This window comes from Lepisosteus oculatus, chromosome 6, assembly GCF_040954835.1.
Source record: "Lepisosteus oculatus isolate fLepOcu1 chromosome 6, fLepOcu1.hap2, whole genome shotgun sequence".
NCBI classification, from domain to species: domain Eukaryota; kingdom Metazoa; phylum Chordata; class Actinopteri; order Semionotiformes; family Lepisosteidae; genus Lepisosteus; species Lepisosteus oculatus.
This window is the reverse complement of record NC_090701.1, coordinates 28,075,024-28,096,288: the sequence shown is the minus strand read 5'-3', so window position 1 is coordinate 28,096,288 and position 21,265 is coordinate 28,075,024. Positions and strand designations below refer to the sequence as shown.

General features: G+C 40.6%; 2 protein-coding genes across 8 annotated transcripts in view; one reads left to right on the top strand and one right to left on the bottom strand.

Moving 5' to 3' along the window:
* Positions 1 to 4,498, top strand: part of sspo (SCO-spondin) — a 132,524-nt gene extending 128,026 nt beyond the window's left edge. Inside the window, exons 112-115 of the mRNA XM_015354311.2 lie at positions 1,537 to 1,597; positions 2,358 to 2,488; positions 2,899 to 3,049; positions 4,269 to 4,498. Coding sequence (XP_015209797.2) covers positions 1,537 to 1,597; positions 2,358 to 2,488; positions 2,899 to 3,049; positions 4,269 to 4,291 — 366 coding nt within the window. The 3' untranslated portion in view covers positions 4,292 to 4,498. The remainder of the gene's footprint in view (positions 1 to 1,536; positions 1,598 to 2,357; positions 2,489 to 2,898; positions 3,050 to 4,268) is intronic.
* A 698-nt stretch (positions 4,499 to 5,196) lies between these two features.
* Positions 5,197 to 21,265, bottom strand: part of LOC102688794 (microtubule-associated protein 4) — a 109,421-nt gene continuing 93,352 nt past the window's right edge. For 6 of the 7 annotated variants that reach the window (XM_015354171.2, XM_069191148.1, XM_069191146.1 and 3 more), the window contains 4 exons: positions 17,343 to 17,424; positions 17,117 to 17,229; positions 13,247 to 13,418; positions 5,197 to 11,686 (listed from right to left, as the gene is read on the bottom strand). In XM_015354171.2, coding sequence (XP_015209657.2) covers positions 11,679 to 11,686; positions 13,247 to 13,418; positions 17,117 to 17,229; positions 17,343 to 17,424 — 375 coding nt within the window. In that variant the 3' untranslated portion in view covers positions 5,197 to 11,678. The remainder of the gene's footprint in view (positions 11,687 to 13,246; positions 13,419 to 17,116; positions 17,230 to 17,342; positions 17,425 to 21,265) is intronic. The other variant, XM_069191144.1, reaches the window with a different exon arrangement.

The window sequence follows — 21,265 nt, the reverse complement described above, 5'->3', positions numbered from 1 at the left end:
CTTGACCCTACCAGTCCCTGATTGGTTGATCAAGGTGAGATATGAGTCACTTACTCCTGACACTTAGGAATGCAGTCCAGATGTCCAACTGGCACTCCCTAGACAGATAGGCACCAATGGATGACCATTGATCATGATAGCCAGGCTTAGCTAAGTGCATCCCCCTTTGGGAGCTGTCCTAGGAAACCTTATCAAAGGAACCTTAAATCAGCCTGCATGAATAGTTTCTCTGTGGCTGCACCACAGAGATGAACAGAGAAATGGGGCCTCATTTGGGAAAGCTCAGAACACTTAATTCTTTCTTATTAATAAGCCTCGCCGCTACACTTTCAAGTTGGTTGTGGTCTGTTTGAATGGCATTAATTTTCAAGTCTTGTTAGAGATTTTCTAAAAAATATAAATAAGGATGCTGATTACACTTCTCCAGAACATTTACTATGTTCTTATTAAACCAGTCTAGTAGAGGTTTGGCCTTGTGCTTTATGTCATCATTCAGCTGAAAGGTCTGCTGAAAAATCAATCCCAGTTTTAGGTTTTCAACCGACAGGAAGATGCAGATTTTTCTCTTGCCTGAATTGTACTCCATCTATTTCCCTCTTGATCTGAAGAAAATTTCTAGTTCCCGCTAAGAAGAGTAACCCCATAACAAAACACTGATCACACCATGCTTGGAAATAGGTATGGTCTTGACCAAGTGATGTGTTGTATTAGGTTTGTGTCAGACGTTATGCTTTGCATTTAAACCAACAAGTATAAAGTCTAGTTTTAGTAAAACAGCTTTTGCCACATTTATGCAGTGACACGTGATTTGTTGCCAACCCCAGGCAGGATTTGAGATGGGATTGCCTCTCTGTCATACAAGACTGATTGTGGCCTGATCGGAATATTGACTCATGGGTATTTTCCCCATCTCGGCCATTGAAATCCAATTCTTCACATTTGACATCATGGTGGATCCCTCACTAGTACTGGGTAATCTATTGTGTGTCATTTTCTTTATCTCAGTGTTCCAGATAAGTGTATGTATATTTAATTGATGCTGTGCATTCCTGGAACTGGCTGGAGTCAGTCTGGCCAAGTGCAATGAGCTTCAGGATTAGCAGTCTCAGGAGACTTTTCTCTGAGCCAAAGTCTAGGCTTTGCAATGCCTTGTGTTGGTAGTGGGGATGTGGGTTGCTTTGTTATAATGCACTTAATGTTTAAGTGTTCTTATTTGAATTAGTTTGGGTGGTGGACACGGACACTGTGTGGAGTTTTTTTTGTAATTGTTTCATTAATTTACTCGCATTTATTCTGAATGTAAGGATTCTTTGTCTCCAGATTTTGGATCTCTGGAGGTTTGCATTGTTGTGATGTGTCAATAGTTTAGAAATAATTGTTTATTCATTGGTGGAACCCAATCTGCTGTTTAAATCTGGGTATCAACTTCAATGACATGGCTGGGTAGCTTATACCTGACTCCAACAAATCTTGTGTAGAGATTTTCCTCCTGTTCCCAGTCTCAACAAATTCTATCTCTGTATATCTCACTTTCAGGGGGAGGTGAAGGTGGAAGACCCTGGTAGCTGCTGTCCCGTGTGCAGGAAAGAGTTTCCAGGTAAGAGGAAAGATGGTGCCCTGGTGTGGTTTTCAGTGTGTGTCACCGAGTTCAGGTTGAGCTGGGACACACAATGACAGAAAACAAAGAGTGTGAATTAGAGACAGCAGCAGAGTTAAAAACAGTGTGGTGAGAGAGACCAGAGTAAATTTCTAAGGTCTTTCACTTATGTCAAAGTCAACAGGGTAAGGAAAAGATTAGAAAAAGTGATCTAAAGTGCATGCAGATGTCACATTCAGATTCCTATTCATATTTGTAGCTCAACAACAATAATTCTGTTCTTTCTGCTTATTTTCACATCCTTTTTGCTGCTTTATCTCCTAGCATATTGACTCAACACCACTGATGGGTACAGATTCATATAGTTTCCATTTCAGTTTTTTAGCATTTTAGAATTATCACTACCACTAGATGCAAGTTTTAGCTCCCCTTGAACTGTTTCAGAAAGGAGCTGTTCCACTTGGTCACGCTTCCAAAACCAGACTGACCTTGGAGACTGTTACCCAGTTCTGAGTCCCCTACAGTGATTGTGTGCTGTTGCTTAGATCAACATTTTACAAAAAACAAAAATGCTGTTAGATCTCTTCATATCAAACTTGTGTCTAAATATACTCTGCACGGTGTACGTGAATAACTTCCCTGACAGCATGACTCTGGATGTGTGCGTAAGTGTTTTATTGCCTCAGTGGTTAATTGTCCATGTGCAGAAGAGTCTTTACTTGTACTCTCCACTTCACCTTCATATTCTCTGCCTGTGCAGAAGAGCCCATAGCAGTCTGCCGGCGCTACACAGAGGTTAGGAACATCACCAAGGGAGACTGTCGCCTTGACAACGTCAAAGTCAGCTACTGTCGTGGACGCTGTCTGTCCATGACCAACGTCATAGCAGAGGTGTCTTTTATATCATGAAGTGTTTTTTTGTCTCTGTAACTGCCCCTTCTTTTATTTATCTGCAATTCTGGGTTTCACCCCATTAGACTCTAGCCACTGTGTCTATATTGTCCATTGCACCCTATCAGAAAGTCTGTTTATCTGCTACAATGTCTTTGTCTTAAAGTCAGATGATGGGTTTCAGGTTTCCACATCGTAATTCATATGACTGTGTCTCTGTTAGTCCTCCAGAATCAAGTTCATCCCAGAGCCACTCTAGTAAAGGCTGTATGATAAAAATATTAATGAGTCTCCTATGGGTGACTCAGTCTGCCGAGCTCTGGTAGCAGGCAGTGTGAGTGTATTTTCAATGTGCAGTCTCTAGGACCCCCGTAAGAGAAAGTCTCACTCAGTGCCTCTGTCATTTCCAGGAGCCCTATCTGCAGGCTGTGTGTGAGTGCTGTAGTTACCGACTGGACCCCCAGAGCCCAGTGCGTATCCTAAGCCTGCAGTGTGAGAGCGGGGAGACAGAGCCAGTTGTGTTGCCTGTCATCCATAGTTGTGAGTGCACCAGCTGCCAGGGTGAGTCTATACACTGTATATTACCCAGCGTTCTCTAGGAATGCTAATTCTCACAGTGATCACTCTACACACTCGCCGTCTCTCTGAGCACTGAGAACTACTACACCATCCTCACTGATTCTCTCATGGCCCTGCACATTTTCACACACTTTCCCACTACATCACAAGTATACAGCTCCAGCCTCAAAGGGAAGAAATGGTCAAAGTCTTGCAAGACCACCAATAGAGGCAATTCCCAACTTGTGGCCTGCAAAGTTATTATAGAGGGTGATGGGGAAAGAGAAAAGAGAAATGTGGAATCTAGATTTAGTCTTAAGTCTGTAATCACTCCAATTTGACATCCCATTTTCGACATCAGGAAAGCAGTATCAGCCTTATTGAACTACCCCACATACACAAGTTCACAGGCAGCCACAGCAATGCTTCAGAATCTGTTAAGGTGACAAATACTGTAAGCATTTAACCTATTTGTAATTGTTAGATCTAGAGGAGAGTAAAAACAGTAGTATGCGATGATTTGAAAAATTGTAAAGAGGTACCTAACCTTGAAAACAATGGGAACTGCAGACCACCGGAAATCTTAGGAAATGTTACACGGATCAAACCAGGACAAGAATTAGTTCAATCTGGAAGTTAAAGAGGTACTGTACATGAACAGAGGGACTACTGATTGCATTTCAAACATCCTTTTCAGACTGTAGTTTCCACACCTACAGTAACTAAGAATTAATATTCATGAAACCTTTCAGTAAATTTTACATTTTATAGTACTTTATGTGTAACTTTAAATATCCATGTTCAATAAATCCATACAAAAGACTGTAAATATAAAAAAATAGCTTGCTCATGATGCAATTAAGTTTGTAAAACATTCAAGGGCATTAAGATCCAGCAAACCAGAATTGCTAAGTCCATATTTAACAAATGAGAAGTATTTTCAGGAATTACATGTTCAAATAACCCCTGAAAATACTTCACACTATTTTAGATTTTAGACTATTGTATACAGTATTTTGTGACAAATGTCATTTTTGCTGAAATCCCATTAGTGCATGGCAAAAACAACTTTCTCTTCACTGTCCCAAGACTTTTCACTGTGCTCCATAAGCTCCATAAAGAGAGTGAGAATAGTAATAGCCCAGTAAGCATGTCAGTGTACACCAGGTCAGGGAATGTGGGCCTTCACTAACCTTGGGGCGTAACTGTGCTTGTATTTCAGGGGGAGACTTGTCAAAACGTTGAATATGCCCTGAAGAAAAGGTCACAACACAGACTTGGACAGACAAACTGTGTGTGTCAGAGCTCCTGTGCAAACCTGCGCTGTAGTCTGTAGTCATTATATGACTGTATCCCTTTTATAGAGTGTGTTATTAAACTCTCTGTGATGTTTATTCTGTACAGCATTTTTTTCCAATAAATATTGAGCAAGCTGTGGCTTCTAGGATTGCATATTTGCTTCCTGAGGGTGACTCATGTGGTGCTCCAGTATGTGGGAACAACTCTACAGTCTCCCGCTGTGATCCTGGACCACAGACGCATAACTCCAGCACAGAACACACTGAGCAATCGATCACTCAACACCTGAAGTTAACACCAAGAGGGAGGTATTACAGGACAGGTGAAATAAAAGCTTGGCATAGGAAATTGTTTACCATTCAGTAGTTTTTAATTAACCATATTAGGTTATGTGTTCAAACCTGAAGAATGCTCCATAGCCGAAATGTTGCGTTTCTTCTTTTCAGCATGAGTTATTTGTTGTTTCTCATCACACTATTCCAAAGCTTGCAATCATTTATATTCTCCCTCTTATCCATTCCAATTACTTTATTATTTCTCCAAAGAGAAATACCTTATTTAAAGAAAAATGGAGCTTATCTGCTTCAAGGAGGATCTTTTTTTTTTTGTTGGTTTTACATTCCGACACACACTTTAGAACACATCTTAGCATTCATAATTATATTGCAATATATAACCAAAAGCAGAGCTCCCCCTAGTAGAAGAGGATAGGCATTTACTCCCATCTTTGTCTCCAGGCCTCAGTCCTCCTTTGACTCCAAAGACCTGATGGAACTCACAGCCTGTTGGAGATTCCAGAGAGTCTGGCACAATTATAAAAAAAAACAACATGTAACACACAGGCACAGCAATTTCTTCTATTTCTCCTTTATTCAGGTTTAATAGTCACATCACTAGTTAACAATTAACCACAATAAACACTTCTTTCAAACAAAAAAAAATCACAATAGAACCCTGTAAATGACGAATACGGGTTTATCAAACATATGCCATTGCCTTCTGCACTCTTATTATTCTTTGTTCCATCAGGATTTTTATACATTCTGGGCACTTTCGTAGCAGAAGCAGGCCTAGGGGGCTCCCTGCAGCATTACTGGAGCCTTGAAATAACACACAAGCCAACTGACGACACGCGCAGCTCTCGCACAGGAGCTTGGAAGATGTCCTGGCAGTCAGTGGCCGTGTGTGGGGAGGGCTGGGGGTAGGGCGACGTGTGCTGAAGGATCGACTGCATTTAGCTTGTCAAAGGTGCACGGGGGAAATCTCTTTTGTTGGTGAAAAGGTTCAGCTTTCCCCATGTTTCAGGGCCCTCTATTCCCCAGTGGCACATTAATTAAATACATAAGTTCCTGATTCATTTATTCAATCCCTTTTTGAGAGGCTAAGAAACTGAGCCCCGAAGTGCAGATCCAGTACTTTAAGACTCTGAGAGGAAGGCATGGGGCTATGGAGTGGTTACAACACCCTTCTGCCTGGACCCCCAAGACACACGTTGCCAACCCCCCTACCCCACCCCTGCTGACACTGCACTTATCAACAAAACACAGATCGTGCAGATTTGTATACATCTGTTAAAACAACATTCTTTAACTGCAGCTCTTGAAATGGCAGAAATAGCTTTGAAAGAGCCTCTGTAAATGATCAAGGTGCATGAAAGTCAAGAGTTGGACTCAGCAGCCACAGAGAACCAAAAAAAAAACAGTGTGTTTATTATAGTGTCTATATAAATAGAAATGCATATATTCCTATACGCCTGTGAGGATATGCAAAGCAGCATTAGAAACTAGGGATGGTACAAAACGGTAAAATTGGCCGCAAAACAGGCACAACAAGAAGTCTGAGAATGACCGTGGCACCAAAAATCACAACATTGAAATTCACGTATGAAACGCCTAAAATTTAGTCACTGAGCAGACTCGCTATCAGGGAACTAAAGACAGGTTTACAACAACCATTCTCGCTAGTGTTAGACTAAAAAATAGATCATATATATACATTGTAAAAAAAATATCTACAAACGTCTCATCATTCAAATTAGCGTCTTCAACCTCAATTCATCTTGGAAAACAAGAAAATTATTGCATTTTGTTCAGACTGGTTATTTCCCAGAAGAGAGATTTGCAACAACCGCCTGCCATTTTTAAAAACTTTATTACAATGGAGCTCTTAGCATTATGTTGCTGCTCTTTGCTTCTTCCAGGGAAAGCGGGGAGGACAATCCATCTGCTCTGTCCTTCAAACCTGGGAAACCCACTGCACATACTGTGTGAAGTTAATTTTAAGCTGTATGACTTAACACTGTATGCTTCTCTCCCAACAGTTTTCTCTTACAAGATACTGTACTTCTCAGTAACCTGTTTGTTCTGCCTGAGTGACACATGCCAACTGTAACCTGTCCTGTTCAGTCAGAGGTTGGTTTTTAAACTGTGAAGAACTACTTATACTACAGTATGAAATGCACTGCTGTGTTAGTGTCCATCAATGAAGTAAACCAATTCATTTCCACTGGACTCGGAAAGTTCAGTATAAACAGATGGGGAGAGAAAGCAGGAGCTGCAGCAAGGAGAGGCTGTGTCTCTTTCTTGCCTTCTCCCGTCCCTCTCTCCTTCGTCTAGATTCCAGGTCAACTTCTCTCTCTCTTTCTTTTCTCCTCTCTCTCAGCTGTCCTGACTTTGATAACTCTTTGCCCTTCAGCCCCTGACATCGGGGTATTTTCTCGTCAGCTCAGCACGAACTTCAGTTCTGGTCAGTCCCGTGCAAGGCTCTACTGTCGGTCTGTCTGGAGTCCCCACCATGGATTTCACAGCCCAATCCCTCTTCACAGCTCGTAATGCCACCCCCAATCAAGCTACTGTCAAAACAGCATGAGCAATCTTACAAATTAGCTCAGGGTTTACACTGCTACCAGGTCTATGTTGTCACTCCTGAGTGTCAGTTTAAAAATGTGTTCTGAGAAACATTTATCACGCAACTACAGGTTGTCATGTCATTACAGATCACAAAATGAGTTGCAGTGCATTTCAGAAGGGGAAGGTCAGAGATCCACAAATTGTTCATGACCCTTAAAAAGTTAATTTAGCAAAAAAACTACAGCTGACCATTGAGATTCTTCTAATCAAATGTTAAAAAAATAAAGTGTTTTGTGTATAAATAGGACAACTGTCAAAAATAATTACATGTTGTTGAATACACTATAACCTTATGATTGAAGGTTTTTCATTAATCTCTAAATATATCAACACAACCATTACTGTTCTCCACTAATGTTAATGGTCATCTTATATTTTCATGAAAATTCTGTTTAGGCTGCACACAGTGCCATCCAGTCAAATCCACCTGCCACTGTGGGTGAAGTCTGAGAATCAACTGATCTCATACAAAAGGATAACTACCTGTGACTTATTGACTATAAATAAATTTGCAATCTGGATGTTGATCATTTTATAACTAGTGTCCATCATCAAGATATCCAAGGCTGATTGCTTGGTTGTTGCTCTAAAAGATGACACAAGCACCGTTTGCCAAAAGAGCTCCTAAAAGTAATTTTGAAAGCCCAAACTTCACCAAAGACTAGAATTACCAGGATATCTCCAAGAATACTGTTCAATGTTCACCTCATAAAATAGGTGTCTGCAGGAGATTTGGATAGCAACGTAAAAGAGACCTCAGCAAACAGGAATTAAAGACCTCCTAACCATATATGGTGGTTGAATGGTGTAAATTCTGCTTTTCAGATGTTCCTGTTGACAGTATGTTTGGTGCAGAGAGTTGGGGCTGATATTAAGAATACCATGACCCTCAAAACATCAAAAAAGATGTTCTGTTCTGCTTCACGACTGTTACTTGTTTGGTGTCCTTGTTAAAACTGAAGGATGGACAGATTACTTTATATCTGAACCTACCTCTGGAATCTTCTAAGATTAAGTTTGGTCACACATGGACTTTCCAACACGACAGTACAATAGCTAGGCAGGAACTGAAGAAAGCACATTACTAATATAAGCTACTCAATCTAATGAGGTACTCCAGAGAGGAGTGGTCAAAAACTTCACTTTAGTAAAGCCTGAACCTATAAAAAAGGCAACATGGCATGGCTTTTTGAGGTTATCAAAGCCAAAGGAGGAATTAAATACTAAATACAGATCACTGGGGTGTGAAGAAATCTGAACATTCATTTATAAATGTAAGACAATATTTTTAATAGGCAAGTTTTTGATAAAATACTGATGGCCATATTGTTTTTATTTTTTAAAAATACTTAACACACAGCTGTTTTCTCTTTGCTAATTCAACTTAATCAACGGTATGATTACATTTGGAGACAACTGTACCTACTGTAATGTGCACTTTTAGACAAGCAGTTAGCAAGTGAAACAGTTTATCTTACAGCTTTATCTCCCCTTCTCTCCCAAGTTCATTTTGATCACTGGTAGTGCCAAAACTTTTATTGCCTTACTTTAATTTAAACTAAAGGGAAGAGCTTTCTCCTACATCACTTGGTGCACTTCAGCACCAAGATCTAAGAGAGGTGTCTGTTCCAAGACATGAAGTACACCCCCATCCCTCTCCTTCCCTCCATCACTTCCAATGTCCTCCACCTCATCACAGAACAGAGCTGCATTCTGCTGAGTTCACCATTCCCTTCTGGTTAAAAGGACCATGAAATAGTTCAACTCAGCTACTTAGATCCAACAGAACAGCAATTCAATACTACACATCCAGTACAGCAAAATGTTCCGCTGTGCTTTAGCCAGGTAACTCTTGAAACAGAAAATGTTTCATTTGCTGTTTCATTGTTAGACAGGAGACCCAGTATTGGTGGTAAGTGTCACCAGGACACCTGCGCTCTGACTGAGACTTTCACCAGAAAAATAAATTCCATGTCCTGACTCTAACAGCTATACAACACTAACCCTGTAGTGGACAAGCTGTAACATTAGGGACAAATGTTTGTGAATAGCAGCTATTGAAAGGCCAGAAATGAATGCAAAGAGCTACAAAACAAAACTATCACTTTATATAGTGCTAAAACATAATAAAAAGAATAAGACATCTGATTACCCCACTCCAGACTATATCTTTGGTCTGCATATTGTTGTCATGATACTTTTTTAATTATAGCACTATTATATCTCCTAGTTCAAAATGCTTTAAGGTGAATTTATATACCGACACATGTTTTAAGTTGTACAGCCGCCAGTTTCTGGGTGGTGCTGGTGTTATACTGGGTCTCAGTGCGTTAATTCAGTGCAGAGCCTGACTGAGGAGGTAAAGCAGAAAACAGCACTGTGCAGACAAACACAGTAGACGGGAAGTGCGTATGTAATATAGGACCCCAGGTTTGGAAAAAGTGCCGCACTGGGCTGTACCCCTGTGTGAGAAACTGGTGGAATATCTCTAGAACTCAGCTCTGCTCTGCATCTCAACCATCTGTCTCCCTTCAACTCAACACAACTCAACTGTCTCTCCTCAATGCACTCTACCACCACAGCAGTGATAGCTACACATCGTCACCAAAACATACCCTACAAATACTAGAATTAAGATCTCCTGCAGCGAGCTGGTCACTGCAGAAATGAGCTCATCTGCACTTACCATCATTAATCTTTACTTCCATCTTTTGGTCTATATCAGTGATTCTTTCTTCACAACTCCAGCAGCGACATGCTCTATTAAAGGACTTATAGACACTTCTCCAACGAAACTAAATATTTTTACAAACAACCATCACATTTTATTACTGATGTCCTTGTGTGCTTTGGTTAATTTCTAATGTGCAGATGCTTGTTTGCATAACACATTTCCTCCTTACATCTTAGTATGATGGTGTCTGTGGGATATCTGACTAATCTAATTATGTCAGAAAATGTATTAGTGATTTTAGATTTAGTTTCTCAGACAAGTGGTCATATGACCTTTAACCTTTCTCCATAAAGCATAACCCTTACAGAAGCATCATTCCCTCACACACTGCAGCATGCAAGGCTGGGGTCTACAAGCCGTCTAACTGGAAACGTATCTGAATATCTGTGCACTGTCTAACATGTGCATGCCTGCATTCTCCCACCTTGAGCAAGGACCATAGTATTGCTTCAAGAGAAATACATATACAATAAAAAAAACAAGTCTTAACATAGCACAGGTCATTGTTACATTAATTATTCAAAACACTTCACCACAAAACACAGAATTTAAAGTATGAAGTCTACAGTTCAAATGTAGTAAATAGTCTACATATGCTAGGAGCCATGAGTGTTGTTTGTGGGAGGGAGAGTGAAGTGTGGTGTGAGGGTTGTGAGGTGGGAGAACAAGTCATGAGTTCAGGGGTTGCATGACTACTCAACAAGGCAGACTGTTATGGGGGGAACGCTGCTCTGATCACTTCTACACCTCAGGATGTTTTTGAGTTAACGGGTAAAAGTGCACAAGTCATTCGCTATACGAGCACTAGCAAGCTGATGGAAAAAGGCAAATAGATTTTTACCTCTCTAGGTTTTACACTGCTGATATAAGAAGCAGGTCTGAGGTGCAGACAGGGCAGGGTATGACCATGGGTGTGTACTCTCAAATGGATGGTGTTGGCCCAGGGTCTAAGACTCAGATACTGCCAGTGCCTGTTAAGGTCATGCTCTATGCGGCACAGCATTTGTCCTGAGTTTATACCATGGATGAGGGAGTTGGGCCCAGGAAAGATAGGGTCTATAAATAAATACAGCCTATCTAACTAGGTCAAGGTGTTTTAGGGACAGTGGCTTCTCAGAAACCCCCAGGCTATTCTCGCATGGCCACATTACCCCAGCTCAAGAGCTATCTGCCATGGAGCTCCTGGTTTCTTAACCTCACAACTCAAAAGAGAGTGAATTAAGGAAGCAGACTGAGAGAGAAGACTGCATAAGCAAACAAACGAGAGATGGTGACAAGGGGAGTGGGAGGGGTAGTGTGTCAGGCGGTAATGGGGAGTTTAAATCAAGTTCCTTGTCCTGCCAGAAACCCGCTGTCCCCCTGTCCCAGTGTAGTCACGTGAGGGGGGCTGGGGGGGAGCGGAGGAGGCTGTAGGACCCCAGAGAGTCACTCAGAGAGACACTGCGGTGCGGGGGGGTAGAACTGCTGCCCAGGGTGGAGCGAGAGATGATGTCTGCGCCGTGGTCCGTGCGTGCCCGGGCGTTCTCGCGAAACGTCAGCCTGTGAGATTCAATCTGCAGCAGAAAGAGGAGTGGGAAAGACGAGAGAGAGAGAAAAAAAGGGAAAATGGGATGGCAGCAAGGAGGGAGGGGGAGAGAGAGATGGATCGCGGATGGGGTTGGAGAGGGTAAAGTGACAGCACAAAGCAGGGTTAAATGCCTGAAAAATAAAAGTCAACACAGATTCTTGGGTCAGGGGAACGGAAAACAGAAACAAAACAACAACACAACAGAACTAAAAGTGTATGAGGACAGATGAAAATAAAGCTGCTCTGCAGTCTTTTGTGGTTTCCAGTGACAGTGAGAGAGGCCTGGTCACCAGTAGACACAAAGGGGAATGCAGACACAGCTATAGCCTGGGAGAGTGATAGTGTAACACACAGCAATAGACTTATGTCACTTTGTGGAGGAATACATTAGCTCCCCACTTTCCCACTTTCCACGCACTGTTTTTTTAGGAGAGTTTAGCTCTTGAAGCTGAACATCACTTCTCAATTGAACACTTCTCACCACCTCAGAGGATCATACGTGGATTTTGATCTTGGGACAATACACTGATCTCTACTTTATGCGAGTTTCTAAAACGTGAATTGGCTCATACACGATTAGTAAATAGGGGACAGATGTCTGTATAAAGTGAAACACGTGTTGGCTTATATGCGATTTCTTCCCCGACATGGTTACATTTTGCATGGTGGAGTAACACAGCTGAACGAGGCGGTCTGTGGAGAAATGCACATGATGCTCAGCTATGCTTTGTTTTGGAAGTGCTAATTGGGAGGTGCTCCTCAATTCTTGTACTATTTTCACTAAATCTTCTGCATTGCTGTAAATATGAGTGGAGGAGGTGACTAGAATGTGTCTAAGAGGCGTGCTGGTGATAAAATTTCCTATTTTTCCCATAAATCCTGTTATTTTTATTGCACGGTTTTGCATAACGCAAGGTTTTACAGGAATGCATCTATCGCATTAAAGCAGAGAAGCCTGTATGCGTTTTCCCCCCCATGCATTAAAAATGGTTTGCTATGTGTTACATAACCACTGTAGAAAAATAAAATCAGCCAATGTGAGCAAATAAAGACAATAACTCAACTGAAGATGATGAGTCTGAAGTGGTGGGGATCCCCAGTGTTTCGAGTTCAGCTGTGTGGATGTCCCTCCTCACTGATGGGGAAGGTTTTGGTGCATTGATGCAGTGTGCAAACTCCTCAGCAGGAGAGGCTGCACTGCCTGAGCCGCACTTTTGACTCTACATTTTCAACAGCCTCTCAGGATCTGATTGGACACCTGCAGTCTGAATTGATCTGGACAGAAGTAACTTCGCTGAGCTCAGCTGCAATGTCCAGTGATGTTAACAAAAGGCTGGGAGGCTTCTGGGAGACTCAAAGTTACTCTCACATTCACGCTGATTTTGGTAATTGATTTCAGCAAAGCTAACTAAGGGAGTCACACAGATATGTTTTTTGAAGACAAGGGGTGTGTGCTGTTTTCAGAAGATCCTGGGCTGCTGTGAGGGAAGGCCATCTAAGCTTGCCTGGAGGACTGTGATCTGAGACGCATTATTGACACACTGCCCAGGGCAGCGCGAGCCTATGGAGGCAGGTATCCAGGCTGAAATTCCTCCAGCTCCCTCAGCACCAGGGGTGGGGGGCTTGCTCAGTTCAGTCCCAACATGGTAGAGAGAGAGAGAGCATGAATTTGGGGGAGGGGGCACACTTACTTGTCTCAGGGATGTGTGAGTCCAGGCCCTGGGAGTCCCTGTGCCCGTCGCCCCCGCAGGGCACGGTCTCCCTCATGCCATTCTCCTGTGCCACGCTCCCTGTCAGCGCCTGGGCCAGGGCGCCATTAACAGGAGCCCCATCTCCCATTCCTGCCTCCTGCGCCCCCTCAGCCTAGAAACACAGAACGGGGGACAGTGGGGTGTCAATACGAGGATGGGAATGAGATGGAGCGGAGAGGGATGGGAGGGGAGTGAAAAGGTAAAACAGAAATAGAGAAAACCATCAGGGTTCAATCACACAGCCAAAAGTGCCATCTGTAGGGTCTTCAGGAGTGAGCCAGAGGGAAACAAATGATACTGTTTGATTAAAAAAAAAACATCCTGTCCACAATGGCCAACAGGATCTGTGTGAAATGTGTGAAATGGCTCCTCCATTACATACTGTAGCATTACCAATATTGATGTGCAAAATAAGGACCCATCTGGACAACGTATACAGAGGTACACATGGAGTCCTATCACACTCTGTAAAAAACAGATCAATCAGCTACCAGGAGGCCAAGCCTACTTCTGCTTCAGAGGGGGAATGTTTTCGTAAGAAAGCACACTGCTGTTTACAGGTGTACATTCTCTGCATGGGTGGGTATGGTCACTTTGTACAATAATCTCTTGTTTCTCTTTATATCACTGTACATCACACAGGGTTAACGTAAAGAAGTGTGGTTTATGAAAAAACACACAAACCACTCTACACTATGTTGAGTTTTCTTTCAAAGACTATCAGCTATTAGAAATAGCAGAACAGTTTGATAAAAACATACTATTTATATGTATAGTTTATGGAGCTCTGTGCGTTTTGTTTGGGGTCCGTCCAGATATAATTTTAATTTTTGATGAGAATAGGAGCTCAGGGAGACAGTATTCAGGCTGGAGCAATTCTATACATGGGTCACTTCTCTTTCTCCTGAATATGCAAACCCCCTTATTAATGACATCAGTGATTGAAGTTTGCGACACTGCAGCTGTGTGATGCGCAATAAAGAGAGGCTTGGCTTAAGAGCAAGCTCTATGTTGGAGGCATCAATTTATTCGAACCCTGAGCTGAATTAAAGACCCACAGAGCAAAAGAGGTTAGGGGGTGGTGAGGATGGAGTGGTATGACTGTCAACAGACAAAACTGGACAATAGCAGTCAAAATAAAACCAAGCCTATCAGATTCAAAACACTGAGCTGCTGAACCCAATGCAGCCTAAAGCTCAAACACTGAGGTATTGCGCACTACAAAAGAAATTCAGAAAACTATCGAAGTACTTGAACAGTAACTGAACTGAACTAATTTCTGCCTCTTTATTTTCCTCTTCACAAAACCATATGAAATAGATCTGTGATAAAAAAACTTTATGATCTGAACTTACAAACTATCGCCCTCACTTAAAGTGACTTCTGTTCTTTACAACCTGCCCTAGCTCAGACACCACTACACAGCTCATGTATGGGGAAACCTCAATGGCTGAGCTCATTTTAATCATTAATCTAAGGGAGCAATGGACAATTTACAGCATAACTAATGAAAAACTAGAATAAAAATGAAAAATGGATTTAGAAACTTTGGTCTTTGGAAGTTGAGAGCTTTCTTTTTGGTTGTAACAGCAACTTCATTCATTTTGCAGTTGCATCAAGCTGCATCTACTGGGAGTTAATATCCACCACAAATGTCACAATTTACATCACACTGGACCATAAGTAAATCCAGAAGCACTGTTATTATGCTTTTATTAAATTCCACAGTTTAATCAGAGACACAGGTGCTTCAGAGAAAAGTGCTAATAATTGGGCATTATTTTTTTAAAAATAACTTCTTTAATGATTTTGGTTTTATTGCAGTCTCTCTTCTGTGATAATAAGAACTGAAATCCTAATCATGAACAGCAGCTTGTCACATTGGATCTACTTACTGTAGACTGACTAACCTGAGGTTTTAAACAGCAATGGCAATTATTTAATTACAATAACAAACATATGATAGCTCATCTCTGTAAGCCTCGGATGTGCTTTTATCTACTGAAAAATCAAACACTGTGCATTTTAACCTAGAAACTGTATAATAAACAATGACCCTTGCTTGCCCCTTTATTAGTGTCCTCCATCTGAGTGACTGCCCAAGTGGATGAACCAGGAACTAACAGTCAAATTCATTTCCATGCTACTGATCAGGATTAAGCCATTATCAGACAATAGTTTTGAAGTTCAGCAGCAAAATCAAAATATTATGAACACACAACTACTTCTGCTCTTTTGTAACACAAAGGACAAGCCTGTACACCTAACGATGACACCTCATCTCACAAACTACTCAGCATGTGTGTGTATGAAGTGAGCAAAGTGATGAGAAATGTAGCCATGGTAATAGTGATCATGTGATAGAGGGAATGGGCTGCCATAGGCTGAGGGGACAGGTGACATCACACAGGTTTTGGCACTGATAAGCAAGTCTGTTGTGTGTGCAGAGAGAGCCTTGGAGTTCAAGTTCAGGAAAATGATGCATAGGGTATGCTCCTGACAATCAACCTTTGTTCCCTCCATGTTCCTATTGCATAGTACTCACTTTCCCCAATCTCTCTCCCTTTCTAACCATGAGTTCAGTTATTGACCCAGGTCCATAATAAGATCTCCAGTGAGAACTTGTGGGAATGGAGTTACAACAGGAGCAAACCCAATGATAGAAACAGAAATGAAAACATTGGTACAATTAAAAAAAGCACATGTATGGAGCCATTTGTAGAAAATGACAACACATTAAAATATCAACTGTGCATTAGAAATGTGATGAATAACAGTTAAAACCAAAAGAAAGAATACTGAACGACAATGTCTCAATTCTTCATTTAGTCAGGCACAAGGCAGCTGATCAGGTCTGACACATAGGGAGGGAGAAACAAAGGCACAAGAGAGATACAGTCCATACACTCCACAGACCAGATCAGCTCCATTCCTTCAATGGAATTTTCACAAAGAATAAAAAAAACTTTGAAATGTGAACTGTGAGCTACTATATCCCATCAGCTCTCAGAGTCTGGTGCTGGTCTCAACAGGAACTCATCAATCCTGGGTATGAAGGAAAGGAGTGGGGAGGTGTGGGTCTGCTAAACTAGCATTGTGCTCTCCAGGACATGAGCTGTTCCCATTAACACACCTGTGTCCATTTAATACAGCAGTACCAAAGGTACAAAAGATTATACCATATGCTTCACTATATATAGTATTTGAAGCCCTAATGTGTGCCAGTTCTGAATACTTTAATTTCTTCACAAATTAAACCAATTTTACTTGAATTTGTACAAAAGCCTCTAATCAAGAAAAGTACTCCAAATGGCAGCAAATATAGTCAAGCGACATAGACATGGAGACTTCTATACAAAATATGTCATAGCAAAAAAAAGTAGTAATATTGCATGTTCTGTTTTTATGGTCTCAGAATAAAACAAAAACTCTGTTGAGGTTAGAAACATAGACTCACACAGATCCTAGCCTGCAGTCATATTGACTCTTTCTACTGCCAATATATTCAGGTGACTATGGCGGAACACTTTCTAAACTGGCCGATTGGTACATACAGTCTACAAGTACATTACATATAAGTGTACAACTGGGATTTTTACTTTCTCTAATATTAGAATGTGATAACTGTAACATAAACATAATTAATGATTTTGAAGAATTAAGAAAATTAGAGACCTAGTTTATAATACATTTTTAATTTCTTTCAAGTTATTGTAAAATATGCCAATAATGTTGTGTCAATGGTTGTGTTGAGACTGCAGTGCTATGTGTGGGACTCGGACATTATGACCCATGCCCAGTCCCCCTCACCTTTATATTTCCGCCCCCTGGTTCGTGACTCACATTGTCCATGGAGCCCACTTTAGACTGGGCCTTCTCCTTGAAGCTCACCTTGTGGGTTTCAATCTTCACCTCTCCTCCTCCTACAGGAGAAACACCACTAATGTCACCGTCATTACCTTCAAGAGACTGACAGGGCACAGCCATAGCAACAGGCATACAATGCAAAGACGCAGTCAGCCAGCCACTGCTGTACCTGGCTTGTGCTTGATGTTGGCCTTGGAGCCGCACTTGGATGTCACTTTGCTGAGATCAACCTTCTTATTGAGGATTTGAATCTGTGTGGGAAACAGAGGGGTGAGAACCCAGTGTACAGTCCTGTCGGAGGGACAACAGAACTTCAGACACCTCCATCTAATACACACTGTACAAAGACAGGATGAAACATTTGATAGCTACAGTATAAAATGGCCATTTAAGATATTTTGAGGAAAGATAGATTGTGACTTCTCTATTTAACCAAACAAAGAAAAGGAACTTAAAGGTTTCAAAATCAACAGCTCATTTTAATATCAGGAATAATACAAGTAATCTTACTGTTATGTTAATTAGCAATTATTACCCTCATGTACAGTACAGGACTACACACATACAAACACAGAGAACAGAGGATACTGTACATATCATTACACCGTCTTGCAAGAAACCAGTAGATGGAAGCAGGAAAAGGCTTTTATTTTTCTTTGAGATACTGATATACTAGTATATAGATATCTCTAGCAAAAGAAAACACAGATTGTTTTGTTTGTCTGGAAATAGTTCAATATTCTTCAAGAAATTTCAGTTGTATTTCACTGCACAAAATGTAATGTTCTTGGAGCAACACTTGTCTAGACAAGGCCACATAACACCTCAGTGGCCTAAACAGATTTTCATCTGACCTTATCTAAAGGCATTCAATTCTCCTACCATCTCCACTTAGTCAAATTGCATATTGGCATGATACCCATGAACACGAGTAAGGTACTAGTGAGGCTTAATATGATTTAATTCTTAATTCATCTAGGAAAAGTCTATTTGCCCATTAAAGCTGATTCAAGCTCTCTAGCCTAAAGAAGACAAATGTGGAAAATGTGATCATAACATTTAGCTGTTTACTAAACAAAATATGTATGATACCAGTTTCAATGTCTTCTAACATCATAATCGATCTCTATTCACACCCCAACCTCTGCTTCAGTGTCCTAATTAGGACCTTATCTTACCCATTCTTGTTAATGTTGACAAATACTTTGAAGTGTTAAGACTGTGATGTCTAATTTCACAGACTCTACATGTCTGTGATGAAGGAACGTAGGCCAAAGTCCCTTTACTTTGTCAAAAAATGTTAGATCACTGGTTCTGCAACATATTACCATTACTGTTTCAGACTCTTACCAGTTGCACTGATTTCACTAATGTCAATACCTCTTTAATGTTGTTCATTTCATACCTGCTCCAATTATGTGTTCATACCTAATGCCTGCAAGATCGAAGTTCATTGCAAGAGATGCTTTTATGCAATGTCTCACTTCACATTTACAAGATTTCCTCCAGAAACATCACATTTGGCCTTTGGTTCATTACTACAGAATGGCTACAATAGTCTGTTAAAACAAAATGTCAGCCAAGAGCAAATGAGCAAACCCCACCAAGTAAAACAATATGCTCCCCCTTCTTTCTGGCTCTAGTCAGAGTGTAGTTCCTGGAGACGTACTGAATTATCTCTAAATTTTATTCAACAGAATGCAATGCTAGGCCTCCCTCATTATCATATGATCAATCAAGCTCTGTCCATGACATTACTGTTTTGAACTGTTTAGACACTGTTAATGGGTCACAGATAACAATAGTGGCAACCTTAAAAAAACAGCTATCAAACACTGTTTTGTTGCAATTACAGTATGAGCTTTTCGGCAATGTCTGGAAAGTTGTTATGCTTAATCTATAAAACTGCTACGTGTTGGCTACTAAACTTGGATTTTAATCAACCACTTGGCAGGCTTTGCAAAAATCTGGCAACAGGTGAACATAACTGTGTGGGGCCTGTCACATAATCTTTGATTCTGCTGTTGATGTAAAGGACTTGCTCAGCTTGCATATGAAAAAAATGCAATTCAAATCTTTAATCAGAATATTCAAAAACTCTCAGGTAAATTATAAAACAACAGACTGTAAGTTGTGTGGCTGTAATATAAAAACAATTTAATACTTGTTGTTTTAGGCACAACATATTGGATAATTTCTGTTTTAGCCACAGCAATTTTCTATTTCTTCCACCTTGGATGGGTGGATTTTACTGCTTCAGTGCATTGAAGGACCTATTACAACTGAAATCCACCTTTAAAAACAGACTTCAGCACTGAGTGCAGCACATCATCAAAGATTCACTCAATGGGCTTACATTTAAATATAAGATTTAGTGCTTCTTTAAAAATTAATAGATAGCTGTGAGTTTAGAGTTATCCTAAAGTTTCAATTTCACATTACAGTATCTTATTCTGTAAATTAAATCAAAGGGCCTTTTTTGCTTTTTGTACAACTGCCCTTTGGTCTTCGGATGTCAGACATAGTCAGACCATTATACTAATTTCTGAAAAAAAAAAACAATTGCAGTTACAGTATACCCTTACTGTAAGTCAGCCTTCATGGGGGGCGGGACTGAGGCATAATGAACTCCATGACATATAAAAGTGCACATCGAGAAGGGGATGGAAATAATAGAGGACAGAAGGAAACAAAAGCCAGACTGGAAGAAAACTGTGCTGTGAGGTTGATTCCTCCTTCACAGACCAGAACTGCAGAGCACTGAAGAAACCGACACCATGCCTTAAACAAGGGACTGTTATTTTATATTTGTTGAATTACTGATTTCCTATCTGTGGTAGCCACCAGGCTAGAAAGATCTCTCCTTTTGGTAGTGATAAATGAATTTGAATAGGACCATAGGTTTCCATTTATTTAGCATCTTGTTTAGAGAGAAATGCCATCCCAAGTAGGCTCTTTCACTGGATGACAGACAGATTACCTATTTTCCTTATGCAGTTTGCCAATTTTATGTTTATGCAGTAAGCAAACCTTCGATAAACAGATTTTTAAATATCTGTACATAGGAGTAGTGAACTTTGTCTATCTCTAATTTACTGTAAATGGATATTTGTCCTTTTTAAGTTTTGTCACTTGGTTATTTATTACAACACCGTGCCAGAGGAAAAAAAACACTGTTGAATGCTTGGTACTCCTGCACAACAAGTATGATTGTTCATCTTTGTAATTATTCTTGCAAAACTGGCTAGTGTCAGGACCTGATTAGATATTTTGATTCTAATAATTGTAACCTCCCTTTACTAAATTATTCACATCACCTATTACTATTACACCTTACTACTTTCATAGTTAGATCCCTTATTTGCAACAATATAAAACACAATGCTTTCCTGTGATATGGTCATCACAGATGATTAGTGTGGGATGCAATTTAAGTAACACCAGAGCCACACTGCCACGGACACTTGGCAGGGAGATACAGTACCCTAGGACTGGATTGGGTTACCCTGGACCTGGATGCTCCTACTATGATAAAACCAGAGGTAGCCTTAGAGCTACACAGAGTAGTGCAGACCTGTTAGCTAATTATTAAATTCATTTGGACAAGTACCGCAAGAAAATAGTTAAGGGTATTAAAGTATAGCACTTTATAAACACAGGTTTCCACAAGTCGCTTGGAGCTCATGGTGTTTTTAGAGTTACAGTGTTAGTAGAAACATTGTGTGCTTGATTACTTACCTCTGCTGCATTATTATAGAATAATATCAGAAATACTTTTCATCTTGAAAATAATGTTTTTTTGAAGGGTGATAAAGTTTGACAGAATTCTAGGGACAATTCTTAAGAAAGAAGTGCATGTCATTTCCCTTGTCCTTTTCCTAATTCAGTCCAGAAACAGAATCCCCACTAGAGTGTGCCACAGTCAAAACAAGCCCTGTACTGTACAGTACGTGGGCCTCACACGAGTCAGGAGAACAGGGTTGTGTGTCTGTATACTGTTGATCTCTATGACTGAGCGAAATTAATGCAGATTGGAGTAGCAGTGCTCTCTGCAGTAAAATGATAGAAGTTGCAAGAAAGAGAGAGAACTAA